This window comes from Halichoerus grypus, chromosome 10 (assembly GCF_964656455.1).
Source record: "Halichoerus grypus chromosome 10, mHalGry1.hap1.1, whole genome shotgun sequence".
NCBI classification, from domain to species: domain Eukaryota; kingdom Metazoa; phylum Chordata; class Mammalia; order Carnivora; family Phocidae; genus Halichoerus; species Halichoerus grypus.
The window spans coordinates 71,351,128-71,366,383 of record NC_135721.1 but is presented as its reverse complement, the minus strand read 5'-3'; the positions used below and the strand labels follow the sequence as shown (position 1 = coordinate 71,366,383).

Genomic DNA, 15,256 nt, shown 5'->3' with positions numbered 1-15,256 from the left:
GGAGCTGGGTGCTGTGGGGGGCAGCCAGGGAGGGGACACAGGAGAGAATGATCCGAGGCTCCTGGAAAGGGGGAAATGGACAAGATGACCTGTGACCCCCAGACAGTGCTTGCTTAGCTCGAGCCATCTTCCCAAAAATATCCCCTATTTACTAAATAATTCTTTTTCAAATATGTTTTTTTTTTTTGGAAGGGCTCATGTTCACCCAGTTTTGAGGATGTGCACCCTAAGATATCTGTTCTTTATGGCAGTGGGAAAAAATGATCTGTCTTTGCCTCAGGTGGGAATGGCTCCAAATCTTAATCCTTTTGACAAATAATTTAGCAGGCTGATCCTGCCCCAGGGCCAGGGGCCAGGGGCCAGGCAGGGCCCAGGACGCGAGGGAGGAGGAAGAGGCGGCAGATGCCAGGCAGACCGTGCATCCCCCAAGAACTTCCTCCATCAGCCCCTGGCCTGAGCGGCTGGGCAGATGGGCCTAAAGATGCTGTGTGGGAACACACAGAGACTCCAGCCTTGCTGGTCTGCGTCTTCCCTCCCCCCCCAGGAGGAGGGCTGACCCAGAGGCAGACAGACCCCGCAAGGCTGAGGTGCTTCATGGTCTAGCAGGGGCTGGTCCTGTTCAGGTGGGCCGAGTGCCTGCCTGTGCCCCCAGGGTGCTGGACAGTGCAGGTGACGCAGGAGGTGGCAGGTCCCCGCCTTGACCAGAGCACGCGGTGGATGAGTGTGTGGTGGGGACGGTGGCTGAGGGAGCCCCGAGCCTGGGCATGAGGTGGCCAGAGTGGACTACCCAAGCTCTGGTGGCATTCTTAGGGAGGGCGTGAGCTCCTGGAGAGTGGCCTTGTGGCCTCACTGGGCCTCCCTACGAGGACCAGGGCGCACATGCCACTTCGATTGGACGGAACTGTGTAATCCAGGACCCAGGACTCCTTCGGTAGCCCTAGCAGCCTCCCCCCTGGGGTGGGACAGAGCACATGGTGTGTTTACATGGACTCTTGCTCCTTCCTCTTCCCCAGAGAGAACACTCACTTTCACATCTGCCTTCGGATGCAAGGCGTGGGAAGGGCCCTCAGTCCTGTAAGACCTCGGTGTTTATTCCACACGGGCCTCCACAGCTTAAGAAACAGGAAAGTGCCCGCAAGAGGGGGTTACGGCCACGGCTGCTTCACCTGGGCCTAGTCGGCTGGGCCTGCATCCACCCCCTCCACCGCACCCTTCTTCAGCCCCAGGAGCCACGAGGAGGACCGCCTGCCTTGCCAAACAGGCCCCAGAGGTCGGGGGCTTTCTGAGAGCCTTCCAAGGCACGAGGCCTAGAAACCACTTTGCCGGGTCTGCTAGGCCTGCAGTTTGGGAGCAGGAGTCCCTTCCCCCAGCCTCAGGGCCGGCCTGTGCTTGAGGACTGAGTGCAGCTGTGCGTTTCTTAGCGGCTGCGTTTAGGTCATTGCAGTTCATCTGGTGGGAGACATCACTCCTATTTCACTGGAACCTGTGACATGCCCTGCTGGGTGACAGTGGAGCTGGGACTTTGGCTCGGGTTTCTCACTCTGGGCCAGTGTGCATCCACTCTGAACGACCTCACCGTGCAGGGTCAGTGGTGTGGCCGTCCCTCTCCCAGAATGGCTCTCGTCAGGGTGTGAGAGGGCCCATAGGGGCCCATATCCCGGGCCTTCCGGTCTCAGGGACACTCCCTGGTTGTGCTTTTGGCTCTGCCCGGGTGACTGTCCTCCTCGATGAAGACCCCGAGTCCTAAGGAGCCAGACGCCTTCACATCCTGCCCAGAACTCCCCCTGCTCCTCCCCAGGCCCTGTAAGACTTGGCTTCCAGACAGCTAAGAACGGACTCGGCCAGCACTTTGCTCATTGTGAGGCACCATAACCCACTCTGCAGTGATGAGGCCTCGAGCAGATTCCTCCCCTCCTTCCTAAGCAGGACCCAGCAGTGGGAAGTGGTGGTGTCAGAAATCAGATTTAACACGGATTGCGAGACCCTGAATGTGGCCAGATGGCCGTACCAACACACATCTTCACAGAACTAAGCAGACACTGCGTGCTCACCTCTGTGCCGGGCCCTGGAGAGGCGGGGAGGACCCTGACGTGGCGGGAAGCAGGGCCCTGGCCGACGAGTCCCTGCCATCCAGGTGGGGATGCGTGGCAGGACACAGGACAGAATAGATGGTGGTTTTCCCATCTGTAGGCAGGACTGGCCACAGACTGTTTCTAGATTATCTGAATTTAAAAATGCTCGATAGGAATGTATCTTCGTGATTAAACTCATGAGCCTATGTGGCAAAAAGATGAGTATATAGATAATGTACATAAATAGATAATATCTAGAGATACAGATTATGTAATTAAGTGCCAAGCAAAGACTCCTGACTATTCTGAGAAGGGCAGCGATGGTCATGCTGGGGCTTCTCTGAGGAGGACTAGAACCACTGAATTAAGACAGTGGGTTTTTTTAAAGTCTCAGAATCTTTTCTTCAAATGATGTTTTAGATTCATTCGGTATATGAAATAGGCCTGCCAGGGGCTGGGCTGGTTGAAGGGGTGGGGAGCCCAGGCTCGCCCCCTGCATCCCCCGGCCCCCATGGCCAGCAGCTTCCCCGAAGCCCTGCCCGGAAGCACCATGTTCGGTGAGGCTCCGGCGTGTTGCGTGGGCTGGGAAGTGTTGCCCACCGGCCACAGTGGCCCACCAGCGCTCGGCCAGCCTTCTCGTACTGTTGTGGGAAGAACCAGGCCCCCCGTGCGTCCTGGCACACAGGATAGAGAGGGAGCCTGTACTGCGACAGAGGAGGGGAGGGGAGGGGAGGGAGCCCAGTAGTGAACTAGAGGCATGCCGGCAGGTGTGCAGACGACCAAGTCCGCCATAGTGAAGAGTATCCTGGAGGGGTGTGTGTACAGCCCCCATGGGGACATACAGAAGGTCCAAGGGTGACCTCTGCTTAGGAGCTGGCCGGAAGCTGGAGGGGAAGGGTGTGTCCCCAGCAAGGGCGATGACGGGCAGCAGGGCACGGATGAGTCCAGGAGCCTGTCCCCCAGTTCAGGTTGCTGCTAATACCCATATGAGCGGCACCCGGGTGCCCAAGGGCATGGAGAGGAGTGGCAGGAATGGAAGGTCGCTGCACAAAAGCATTTGGATTGATGTCATGGACAGTCCGGGCAGGTTTCTTTGTTGAGGAAGATCCCTCTTGGCAGTGCTCAGCTGTGAGACTAAGGAAATCTCAGGAGCTAATCTGGAGCCTCCCAGGATCCAGGATCCGGGAGCAAAGGATCCGACCAGAGGGTGACTGCCTGTTGGAGCGCTTGCCCCAGCCCAGAAGGGATGTGCTTTGGTTGAGAAATTCCACGCTGGGTCACTCACGGTAATGGAATGTCAGCAGCCGCGAGGATAACAGCCTGTGTTGGTAGAAGTCACTGTCTGCCAGCTCAGCTTGCAGCCACTTCTGTTCTAGGTGCATGGTGTGGTCGGGTCTGCCGCTCATGCTGGCTCTCTGGGACGCAGGGAGCAGGAGGGGGAAGGGGCCTAGCAGAGAGGAGCTGAAGAGGAGGCATGTCGGGGGAGATGGGGTGCCAGGGGAGTGCTTCTGGGCTGGGCTGCCCGGGGAACTGTCCCGGGAAGCAGCCTAGCCCAGCCCTGAGTGGCCCTGCCTAGATGTTCTTGACTTGACTTGAGCCTGGATATTCCCCGTGTCTGCAGGAAGGGGTTTTCACTCCTCATCAGCAGCTGCTCCAGCGTCTGGTTCCCCGCCCCTTCCCAACTCTTCACCTCTCTCCCCCAACTCCCAACCCTGCCCCACCCCACCCTCCTTTTCATCACACACCAGCCCCAGCAAGATCTCTTATCTCTACCTTCCCTGCATTGAATCTGATCCACCTGATTACCACCTGTGATCACCTGATTATCTGGGCACTTTTGTCATTTTTAGCACCAGTGGTTACCTTGAAGGCTGAAATTGTGTCTTCTACTCCAGATTCCTAAAGCAGAGACTCCTAATACTTACAGAGTGTTGGGACCCTTCGAGAATCCAGGAAGGGAGAGTAGGGATGGCAGGGCCCGTTTTCCCCAGCAGCTGCCCACCAGGATGCAGAGACAACATTCCTGCCCAGGCCTGTGCAGTCCACGCTGTGGGGACCATGCTTTCTACCCTCGGGACTTTGTAGGCCAGCTGGGCAATTCATTAGCAGATGTTTTAAGAAGGGCACAAGGCATCCTGAGCGTCTAGGAAGGTGGAATTAAGGTCAGACTTGAGGGGGGATGAACATGGAGCCATGAGGCTGGAGGGCGGGGGGGTGGGGCTCCGAGTAAGGGAGAAGGTCAGAGGGGAAAGCTCCCAGTCGGAGTCTGGCCTCCCCGTACGGTGTCTGCAGCCTCAGATCACAGGATGCGCGCTGTGTGCATGCAGGACTCAGCCTCTGTGAGGGCCTGTGTGCCAGCCTCGCATGGGCCAGCAGAACCACCAGGCAGCGATCGAGTACAGGGCCTGACAGTCACGTGCGTTTGTCCAACAGCGATGCCAGGATGAAAGGGTCTCACTGCTCACCACCCGGTGAGAACCGGAGTCACAGCCTTATTTGGGCCTCAGCGGCTCAGCCAAGTTCACTGCTGCCCAGGCAGCTGGTGTGCATCAGTGCGCCTGGCAGGACCCACGGTATAAAGAATGCAGGACTTCCATAGCCGTTAGTAAACCGCCACTGCCTTGAATTTCCTGAGTGTCCCCAGCTGCATTGACCCTCCCTCCCCCAGGACCCCAGTACGCCCCGACAACTGAAGGGCCAAAACCTGGCACGGCAGGATGCCCAGGCCCCCCACCCTGGTTCTGATGAGCAGAGTTCTGATGGTCTCCCTGTGTCCAGGGCAGAGGAAGTAGTCGGCCCCCCTCCTGTGGTCCTGCCTTCTGGGGGGGCCGGCCCCTTCCCTCTCCTCCCAGCCCCCATCGGGGCCACATCCCCACATCCCACACCATCCTGACCTCAGAGGACTCTCAGTTTTCTGGTTAAAAGAGACTGAGGTTGCTCTCTCCCTTTACAGAGTGACTGTGTTCTAAATGGTGACCGGATAGGATCTGGTGGCACTTTAATCCTATTGCACATATAAGGGGAGCTGGCTATTTTCGGAAATGCAGTGAAGAATTCTTTGATAAAGTAGCACATGACTGTCCTCATGTATCCAGGGTCAGGAAACAGTCTGCAGTTCAACTGAGGAGATGTTAATTGAGCACTTACTGTGTGCTGCCCTTTAGGGGACATTTCTTTGCCAGTTCCTTGCTTAGCTTCTTGCCTTGATTAAGAGTTGCCTTTTGGGTTTGTCTCTGGTATACAGGGCCCATTGGGGCCCTGTGAGGCGTGCAAATACAAGGATGGCTACGTGTTCATTGAGGACAGTGCATACTGTGGGTGTGGGAGGGAAGAACAAACAAAGAAGACTCGTAGCCACACTTGACAGTGCTTCAGAGGCTGGGGCAGGAGGGTCTACGACGGGAGGCCAAGTGGATGAGGGGGACCGGCAGAATGGTGGGGCAGAATCCCTTGGGGTCCTAACCTGGGAGGAAAGCCAGGCTCATGCTAACTGCTACTGTCCCGCCCCGCAGCCTGATGTTCACCAAGGTGAAGCTGGAGCAGGTACTGAAAGGCCCAGAGGAAGCCCTCGTGACCTGCAGACAAATGCTGCGGCTGTGGCAGACGCTGTACAGCTTCTCCCAGATGGGGTGAGTGGCTGTCATCATCCCTGGGCTTGCAGGTGGATGGCGGCACTGGCGGGTGGCGGCTGCCGAGGCAACAGCCCACAGCCGAGCGGCCACGATGCCTGGGGCTGGTGACGGTATTTGAATCAGAGTGTGCTGCTTGCTGCTTCTGGGGCCTTTTACATCCGTAGGCTAATTTTAACCTTTTGACAATCCTCTGTGAGGACAGAAAGACGCTGCTCAGGAAGCGGAAGTCCAGAGGGGTAAGAAGGAAGTCATTATTGAGCGTCTGGGCCAGGCGCCAGGATGGCCGCTCATATCTTAAAACGCTGTCAGACTTTATTTTCAGCCCAGGAGGGAAACTAAGGCTCCGAGACCTTCTAGAATTTGCCAGAGTCACTCACCTGGTAAATGGTCGTGCTGGGGCTTGAACCTGGGTCCCTGAGTCCCAGCCCTTCTGAGCCCGGCGCTTCTTCCTGGCTCCATTTGGAATCTAGAAGAGGAAGCTGAGTTCCTGAAGGGCCTGCCCCACCTCCTCACCCCACCCCCGACTCACCCACCGTCTCCACGCATCCTGTCTCCTACCCCAGTCCCCAACCTGGGCTCCAGGTTTTTCCTGGGCCAGACTAGGCACTCTTGTCCAGGTTGAAGCTGCTGAAAGTCTTTGCTCAAATCCCCTCAGACACTGTAGCCCAAAGCAGGAAAGAGCCTTGTGCCAGGGAGGTTGCACTGCATTGTCCTGCTCCCCTGGTGCTCACCCCCTCCCCTTCCCTGAAATTGCTAGCTGTGTCATCTCCCAGAAGACCCCCCTCTGGTAGATGTGTTTGCATTTTCACAGGGACTCTGGGAGCCCAGAAGGCTTTCACAGTCCCCAGAGGCATGTCTCTCTAATGGTGAAATTTACAGAGGAGGCCCCACGGTAATCCAACGGGGTTAAAACCCTTGGGCAAAGTTGGGTCTGCCTCTCTTTGAAGGCCTTTGAAAGGCCTGGGAGATTCTAGGGCAGAGCAGGACCCAGTGAGTGGAAGCTGCCGGAAGGAGGCTCTGGGGTGAGGGACTTTTCAGAAAGGGAATGGGGAGCTGTCTGGCAGCTGGGTGGTGTGTGGGTGAGGCCCAGACTCTGGTGTGAGGGGGACCTGCCCTGAGATGCTCCTTGCTCAGCCACTCACTGGCTGCAGCCACTTGGGCAGGTCTACAGTCTGGCTCCCCTTACGGAGAGGAGCTGTCCTTGGAGGTGGCAGGGACTTTCCTCTTGGCTGGATGGCGGGTTGCCTGCTCATCCAGGTGGTCTTGGCAGGGCCCCTCTGAGCTGCGGCCCTGTCTCCCGGCATGTGGGCCCCTGCCCTATGCCTCCCATCCAGGCAGCAGATCTGTTCTCACAGAGCCTGGGGCTGTAGGGTCACACTGGGGTCATTTTAAGTCACCACCCACACACTCATCTCTGATATGAGGGCCCAGTGGAGCTCCTCCTAGGTTCCCTAGGCACCTCTTTTGGGGAACCTCCCATAGCTCCCCACCCAGGGCGGGGTAGGGCTCAGCTGGGCCAGTTGTCTGAAGTCAAATTGCTAGGACCAGAGGGTGGGATCCTATATCCTCTTGGCTTTCCCCCGGAAGGGGGGCATTCTTTCTGAACCTGGAGCCACAGAGCAGAAACTAGGACTTGTGAAATCTGGTTTGGGGCAGCTGAGGCCAGAGGCCAGAATCCACAGCCTGAAGGTCTGGCCTACCATCCCCCCCCACCTCCCCCACCCCCCCGCCACAGTCCTTCCTCTGCTCCGCCCAGGCCAGCCCGCATCCCCTCGGCCCTGCTCGGATGCCTGCCTTCGCGGAGCCTGCAGGCACCCAGCCTCTGAGGCTTCAGCTCAACCCTCTTGAACTAGGTCTTTCTAAGTACTCATCGTGGACTCTCCTCCCCACCTGGCCACCGGGTTCTTCAGGGCAGGAGCGATGCTGTATGATGGCCTAGACCCAAGTGGCAAAAGGTCCCTGAGATGGACTGTTTCCGGAGCCCTAGGGGTGTCCCTGTCGGGGGCTGGGAGGGCAGGTGGGACAAGAAGCTGTCCCACCTGCCTCCGGTACTCCTCACGGAAACCTCGTGAGACCAACTTCCCCTATTTATTACGGCACACAGTAACAAGATGAGAAAACTAAGACTTGGAATGGCTAAGTAGCTTTGCTGAGGGTCACACAGCCGAGGAGGGGTGGCCCGCGTCTCTGGCTCCTCGGCACTGAACTCTGGTGCCTCCCGGGAGTGGAGGAGGGTGGGGAGGAAAGGCACCAACCTGGGCCCACTGTGTTTTGTGGAAGGTTTCCTCTGATGTCTGCACGATGGCCGTGCACCTGCAGGCCCCAGCTCAAGCCAGTGTGAGCCCGAATTTAAATGGGCAAGGACGGGGCCCTGGCCTTCTTGGTGGGACCATCGTCTGGGCACCCCGGTGAAGGGAAGAAGCCTCTGGCCCCAGGCTGGGCTTGCCTTCTCTCCTGCCATTTCCACTTTGGCCTTCTCGAAGCTTCCCCAGTTAGGTTCAAGGGCAACCCCAGAAATGGGCAGGGGTGGCTGGGGTTGTGCAGCCTTTCTGAGCTGGAGGCTCCCCCACCTCCCAGTCTGAGAAAAGAGGAATCTCTCTAGCAGTGTGGGAGCCTCAAGGACCGGGGGAGACTACCATGCTTGTTTATCTGCCACCCCAGGCACCCCCCCCCGGCTCTTTTGGGGCCACCCTGGTGACCTGAGGCAGAGTGGCATCTGGGGCTTCCTTCCTTGGGGGGTGGGCTGGGGGCATTTCTGGTGGCCCATGAAGACCAAGCTTTCCTTGGGAGCCAGACCTTGGTGCCCACACTCTGCCTGGCACTCTGCTAGACATTGTGAGGGCAGCAAAAGGTAGCAGAGACCTCCTGTTGGCCTGGGGGAGCTTCTAGCATCACACACTTCAGAGGAGGGAGAGTTTCTAAACCACATGCTGCTGGCTGCATGCTGACGGAGGGCAAGGGAGGAGGCAGCCGTGAGGGGCCCTGGAGCCACAGGAGGCTGTCTGGATGGGTGAAGGGCACTGGGCTGAGTTGTAAAGGATGGAGGGTTTTGGGTGGACCAGAAGAACAGCGAGAACATTCTTGGCAGCAGCAGCATGAGTAAATGTTAGCTGTGGGGATGAAATGTGGTGGCATTAAGGAATAGCAGGGAGACTGACAATCCCACGGGCACACAGTGGCAGGGTGTGTATGTGTGCGTGTGTGTGTGTGTGTGTGTGTACACGTGCTGGGGATTAACAGCATATCATTGCAGCTGCTAGAGTGAGCCAGATTCTAGAACCCCAAGCTTGAGCTCTGATCTGTTCTGCCACTCTGGTGGTCTCCATCCTTCCTAGTGGTCCCAGCTTTGACTCAGTTCCCAGGCCTAAACTCTCAGCCCCGGAGCCTGCCTGGCGTAAGGCTCCCTTATTCTCCCTGCCAGTCCTCCACCTCACCGGGGCCTGGCCTTCCCTTGCCTTTCAGAGGCCTGGAAAAGGATGGGAGCCTCGGCGAGGGCGTCACCCTGAAGAAGCAGAGCGGCATGCACCTGACTCTGCCCGATGCCCATGACGCAGACTCCGGTAAGAATGTGCTCATGGGCAGCTGTCCATGTGGGTCCACAGCTCACTGTCCCAGCCTGAGCACGAACGGAGAGAGTGGCATCTGCCTGGCCTGGCCAAAACCACCCCGCTCTCAGCCAGCTGCAGCCCCAGAGCCTGGTGCTGAGGAGCTAAGGAGCTGCCGTTGGGCACCTTTCTGGCACCTTCCCACCCATCCTGGCTCTGGGGTGGGAAGTGAGCAGCTGAAGCAGGCAAGGGGGGGGTGGGCGGTTGCAGAGAGGAGAGCCAGGGCGGAGGGACAGCTGTAGAGCCCAGAAACTGTCTCCCTTTAGGCTAAGGGTCTACCACTAAAGTGTCCTTAGTAGACAGAGTCAGTTAGAAAGGAATGAGCTGAGCGTCAGTTTACAACTCTAAGCCCAGAGTGGACTATTTCAAATGAGGACTGATGAAAGCAGAATAGCAAAGGCGCAGAAAGAAGAACTAGTCACAGGAACGGAGTGTGAGGGAGTTGTATTTAGTGGCATTGCTTATTCGGTCCACTTCTGTGGACGTGAGCCGAGTTGCACCTTTGTCGTCCGTGATGGAGCTGACTGCCCATGCCTAGCGCTGCGCCTGACTTCCAGGCACATCCGAGGGGCACTGGGCTAACTGCGGAGCTGCTGACTCCAAAGAGGGAACGGTGAAGGAGGGCATGGCGCCCTCGCAGAGAAGGGGAGACGAACCATGAACAAATGATTAGGGCTCCACGTGTGCTCGGCTCAGAAACTGAAACCATCTGTGGTGTGCCCCGAGGTCTCCTGAGTTGATTGGAGCCTTTATTGCCCCTGAGAGACAGAGAGAGAGGAAAAAAAGTGCTCGCGTTTCACCTGCATGTGAAGCACAAATGTCCATGGCTTATATATCCTGAGCAGGGACCCGAGTCACCCAGAACTGCCACGGGGGAGGTTCTCCAGAGCACACAGGGTCTGGCCCGAGCCGCTGCTACCCAAGGATTTAGCACAGCGCAGCCTCAAAAGGGACCTTCCTATAGAAGAAACAGTAATACACACCTGTGAAAACAGAAAGCAAAGAGAAGGGAGAAGGGAAAAATCCTCCAGTCTCCCCACCCAGACCTTAATAATGGCCTTTCAGACCTTTTTCCCAGGCCCCTATTTCTTTCTTAGAAAAATGTGATCGCACCATTTTCCAGCTTGCTTTTTTTTCACCTAACTGTGTGCCGTGAGCATCCTTCGGCATCCATCTCCGTATTTCTGCGCCATTAGTGTGATGGCCGCAGGGTCTTGGATGATGATACCCACACGTATTTTGAATCACTCCCCGTTGTTGGACATGCGGGTCATTTCTGTTTTCAGTATTCCAGGCACCTTTGCCAACATTTAGGACTGTCTTCTTCAGTGATAGACTCCTAGGAGTGGGCTTGCTGCCTGGTTGCCCCTCCTAAGCTCCTCATCCCAGCCATGACTGAGGGTACAAGGAGGGCCCTTCCCAGTGCGCCCATGAGCTGGTTTGCGACCGCTCAGCTGCCTCCCCTCTTGCTCTGCAGGCTCTCGGCGGGCATCATCCATCGCAGCCTCCCGGCTGGAGGAGGCCATGTCAGAGCTGACTGTGCCCAGCTCCGTCCTGAAGCAGGGCCCCATGCAGCTGTGGACCACGCTGGAACAGATCTGGCTCCAGGCTGGTGAGTGTTCCCGGCCCCAGTGACAGCCACCTGCCTGCAGGGCTCTCAGAGCTGTGACCTGCCCTGGAGGAGGGTGTGTGGGGCCGTGAAGACCCCTGACAAGGCCTGCATAGACTGCAGTACTCATGGAAACGCCTGGGGATCAGGAACCTGGAGCTCTCGTTCCACCTCTTTCTTCTTTGCTTGGCCCAAGAAGAGTCGCTTCTTCTGTCTGGCTGTGGGTGTCCTTCTCCACCGCATGGGGACAGGGCCTGCCTGCCTGCGTACCTGTGGGGAAGCTCTCTGGCAGCAGATTTGAGGAAAGACCACACAGATGGATAGCCTTCTTAGTCTCAAAGACAGGCCCTGTCCGTCCTTCTTGCCCAGCCTCTCCTGAGTAAAACTAGTTAGTAAAACTAGCTCAAGCCCCAGAGAGCTCACAGAATGGCTAGAGAAGAGGGGAGGTCTGGTGGTGTAGTTCAGCAACGGCGGAGGGCTGGTAACACTGAGGGGGCCGTTCAGGTGACAGTCCCTCTTGATAGGTAACTGGCACCGTTGCCACCATGGAATGTGAGGGTCAGTTACTGCTGGGGACACGGGCAGCTTCAGGATCACACAGGGCTGGGTTCTAATGCCAGCCGCCTACGGCCCGTCCTGATCGTGAGTAAAGCGGTCAGTGCCATGTGGGGCACATAGTAGGTGCTCAGTGAAACTCCTCCCCTGTTTTCTTGTTACCCTGATGGGTGCCCATCTCTCCCCAGGGGCTGGCGCCTACAGCCCCCCAGGGGAGACGCAGAAGAGACTGCAGGTAGAAAGTTCCTGAGCCGAGCGGACACTGCAAGTCAGAGGCTGAAAATGGTTCACTGGGGATCTGAGGCTTCCTGCTGCCTGGATTTCACATATGGCCCCGTTAGCATGCGGTACTCCCCCCCTCCCCCCACCAGAGGTTCTGAATCTGGGGGTAGAAATTGGATCAGGATGCACAGGCTAAACAGGGAAGCATTTTAATAATGCAAACATTGCCCCAGTTAGCATATCAGGGTCCCTCAGGAGGCTAGGGATGTGTGAGGGCCCTGCTCCCCAGCCAGCTTGTTGCATCTTAAGTAGCGAGAGGAATGTTGAAACGCCAGAGGGATACAAAACAGGGCCTCCCCTTAGGCAAAGAGCCCCCTTCTTCTAACACATGGAGCCAGCACGGCTCCCAAGGGGCACACTGGAGCCCCAGCCCCCTCCATGTGCCTCGGGTAGAAGGCTGTACCCACACTGGGCCTTCACCACGTGGATCAGTAACGCGGTGACCAGATGCTGGAGTTGTGCGTTGCCTACTCTGGAGCTAGCAAGGCTTAATTTTACTGATGCATGTTGTCTGCTACCATCAGCAAATGAACACGTGTTTGCATTTCACAAGCCTGCTTTCCATTGCTCAGGTATGCAGCTTTATGCTCAGGGTGCTAGTATGTTCTGGTAACTCCAGGGATGGTTAACTCATGGCCTTCATGAAGCTTGTAATCAGGCTTGGGAATTATCAGTATAAATATGCCCTTCAGTAATTTGCACATTAGCCTTTGTTCTCTGGACATTATCCTAGATATTCAGCCCCCAGAGAACTCTGAGAACAAAATCTGAATGCTTTTTTTTTTTTTTTAAGATTTCATTTATTTGAGACAGAATGAGAGAGAGAGCACATGAGAGGGAGGAGGGTCAGAGGGAGAAGCAGGCTCCTTGCCGAGCAGGGAGCCCGATGTGGGACTCGATCCAGGGACTCCAGCATCATGAGCTGAGCCGAAGGCTTAACCAACTGAGTCACCCAGGCGCCCGAAAATCTGAATGCTTTGAATGTGGTGCCAGGTGAGGGTTGGGCAGTGTGGCATTAGGAGACAGGTTTGGGTGTATGTGACTGATCCAAAATGGCAGTGACTTCTGCAAAGTAGACACTTTGTTGTCCTTTTGAAACAGTTCAGAGATGGCGCCCTTGACTGGGATGACAGCTCTGCTTTCCCGGTCCAGGAACCCAGGTTCTTTCCATTTTGTTTCTTCTGTTCTCCGTGGAGTGTCACTCTCACCCCTGTGACCCATCATGGCTCTTCATCACGTTCATCTTCCAAGGCATAACCAGGGAGAGTGGGAGAAGGGGACACCCCCTCTCTGTAAGGACATATTTTGAAATTTGCATACATCAGTCCCCGTCATGATCCATTGGCCAGAACTTAGTCATATGACCACACCTAGCTGCAAAGGACTCTGGGAAATGTCACTGTCCTGGTTGTCCGTATGCCTCATGAAAAATCAGGGGCTCTGTCATTACCGGAGAAAGGGAGAAGAGACTGAGGGACAGCCACCACAGCCAGAAAGGGAAGTAAAGTGTCCCAGGTTTTCCCTTCCGAGCATGGGAGGATTCCGGAGCAGCCTGCACACCATAAGCCGTCAGCATCAGCAGCAAGCATGTGCCGAGCACTTACTGAATGAAGGGCTGCCAGGACCAAATCACCAAGGCAAAAATTTCTCCCTAACCTCACCCCCAATCTGACCCAGGCTGAGAGTATCGTCACCAGCATCCCCACCCCCACCCCCATCCACCCCGCCTAATGATTCCAGCAGCTGCAGCAAATGTGCAGGAAGGAAGAACATCCTCCTTTTTCATTTTGGAAGGAGCTCATCCCTCAGCTTTTGTTCAGGATGAATTACACCCCGGGCTGTTGCGGCTCCATCGTAACCCCCCTTGGTTTGGGAAGTGGTATCCTTCCTCTCCCAGCTCTTCTCCTCCCTGTCCTCTCCGGGCCTTCACCCATTCCAGTCAGATGTGACAAGCATCACAGGGGGCTTCCCCTTGAGAGATGAGTTCCGGGAATGTTGCCTCTTTGACAGCGGGTCTGTGTGACAATGGGAGAGGCACGAGGCCTCACAGATGTCCCCACATCCTGCGTGTTGAGAGGTGCCTTTTGGAAGAGCAAGATGGCCCACCTCCCTCTCTCACTGCAGCTCACGTCTCTGGGAGCTAACAGTGTGCTGGGGGGAGGGAGAGAGATGTAGGGAAGGGTTCCCCTGCCCTGGAGGACCAGGGGATTCCTAGGCGGCCATGGGCTTTCACTCAGTCAGGGGAAGTTGGCCTGAGTCTCAGCTCCCAAATGGCAGATTCACAGTATCTGGGCACTGGGCACAGAGCTCCAGCTGCTAAACAGATGCATCAAGCACGAGCCAGTGCACCCCCTGGTCCGGGCTGAATCTGTGCCCAGCGGGCCTGTAAGATAGGCACTTTTGCCCAAGGCATCTCAGAACGGGGACCACCTGTGGGGACAGTCCTCAGGAGGCCCTGGGCACTGGCAGGTAAAAGCTGCCCAGCTGTGAGCTGCGCAGACTGGGAAACTGGGATGGGGTGGCCAGGGCCTTGTCTAAAGATCATCTTCATTATAAAATTACAGTCAAGGGAGGGGCGCTTGTGTGGCTCAGTCAGACATTAAAGTGTCCGACTCTTGATTTCGGCTCAGGTCCTGATCCTCAGGGTTGTGAGATCGAGCCCCGTGTCAGCTCAGCCTGGGCATGTAACCTGCTTGAGATTCTCTCTCTCCCTCTCCCTCTGTCCTTCCCCCACCCCTTCTCTCTCTCTCTCTCTCTCTCTCTCCCCCTCCAAAAGAAAAAAAAAAAAAGAATATAGTCACGGGAGAAGCTTTGCCTTGCCCGTGGTCCTGCATGCTCCTTTTGTGCTTTTGTTCCCTCATCTCTCATCCCTTTCTTTATCTTTCCTCACGCTCCCCTCTGTCCCAACTCCCCACCCTTCTCCCTCCTGCCTTCTGTGCCTTCTTCCCACGTCCCCTCTTCCCTTGCTCTGGTTTTTTCTTCTTCCCTCCTCTGCTGGCACCCCCTGCTCCCAGCTGCCGAGTCACTGAGGAGAGCACTCGGGGACGGGAAGTCGCGAGCGCAGGCCCTGCAGCCTTGACTCCCTTGTGGCCTGGGGAAAATCGGGCCCCTCTTTGGGTCCCTAGGGTGGGGGGTCTCAGACCACCTGCAGAATGCCTTTAGACCTTCTGATTCTCTGTTATTCTCTTGGTTCCCTGGCCGCCTCTCTCACTCCTTCCTTGTCCACCTCTCTTCCTTCTCCTTTATTCTGGGTGTCCGTATGTCCTGAAGGTCTGCTCCATGGGGAGGACGCTTGTGTCCTTTAGGGGGCAGTTCTGGTGATCCCCTCTGGGGTTCAAGGCTAGCTAAGGGCCTAACCTTAACTTCTTTCCTGAGCTTTTCCCTGAGGTGTGTCTGCTTTTAGCCTGGGTGCCCCTCCTTTCTGAGGTCTCATGGAGGGTCTCTAGGAAGCACCTCTCACGTGGGGAGGCCCCTGAAAGATGGTAGACCTGACCCTGGGCC

At 56.6% G+C, this 15,256-nt stretch overlaps 1 protein-coding gene across 2 annotated transcripts in view; it reads left to right on the top strand.

Moving 5' to 3' along the window:
* Positions 1-15,256, top strand: part of TTC7A (tetratricopeptide repeat domain 7A) — a 116,335-nt gene that overhangs the window by 83,691 nt on the left and 17,388 nt on the right. For both annotated transcript variants that reach the window (XM_036121655.2, XM_078056608.1), the window contains exons 16-18: positions 5,585-5,701; positions 9,167-9,264; positions 10,787-10,921. In XM_036121655.2, the coding sequence (XP_035977548.1) occupies positions 5,585-5,701; positions 9,167-9,264; positions 10,787-10,921 (350 nt within the window). The remainder of the gene's footprint in view (positions 1-5,584; positions 5,702-9,166; positions 9,265-10,786; positions 10,922-15,256) is intronic.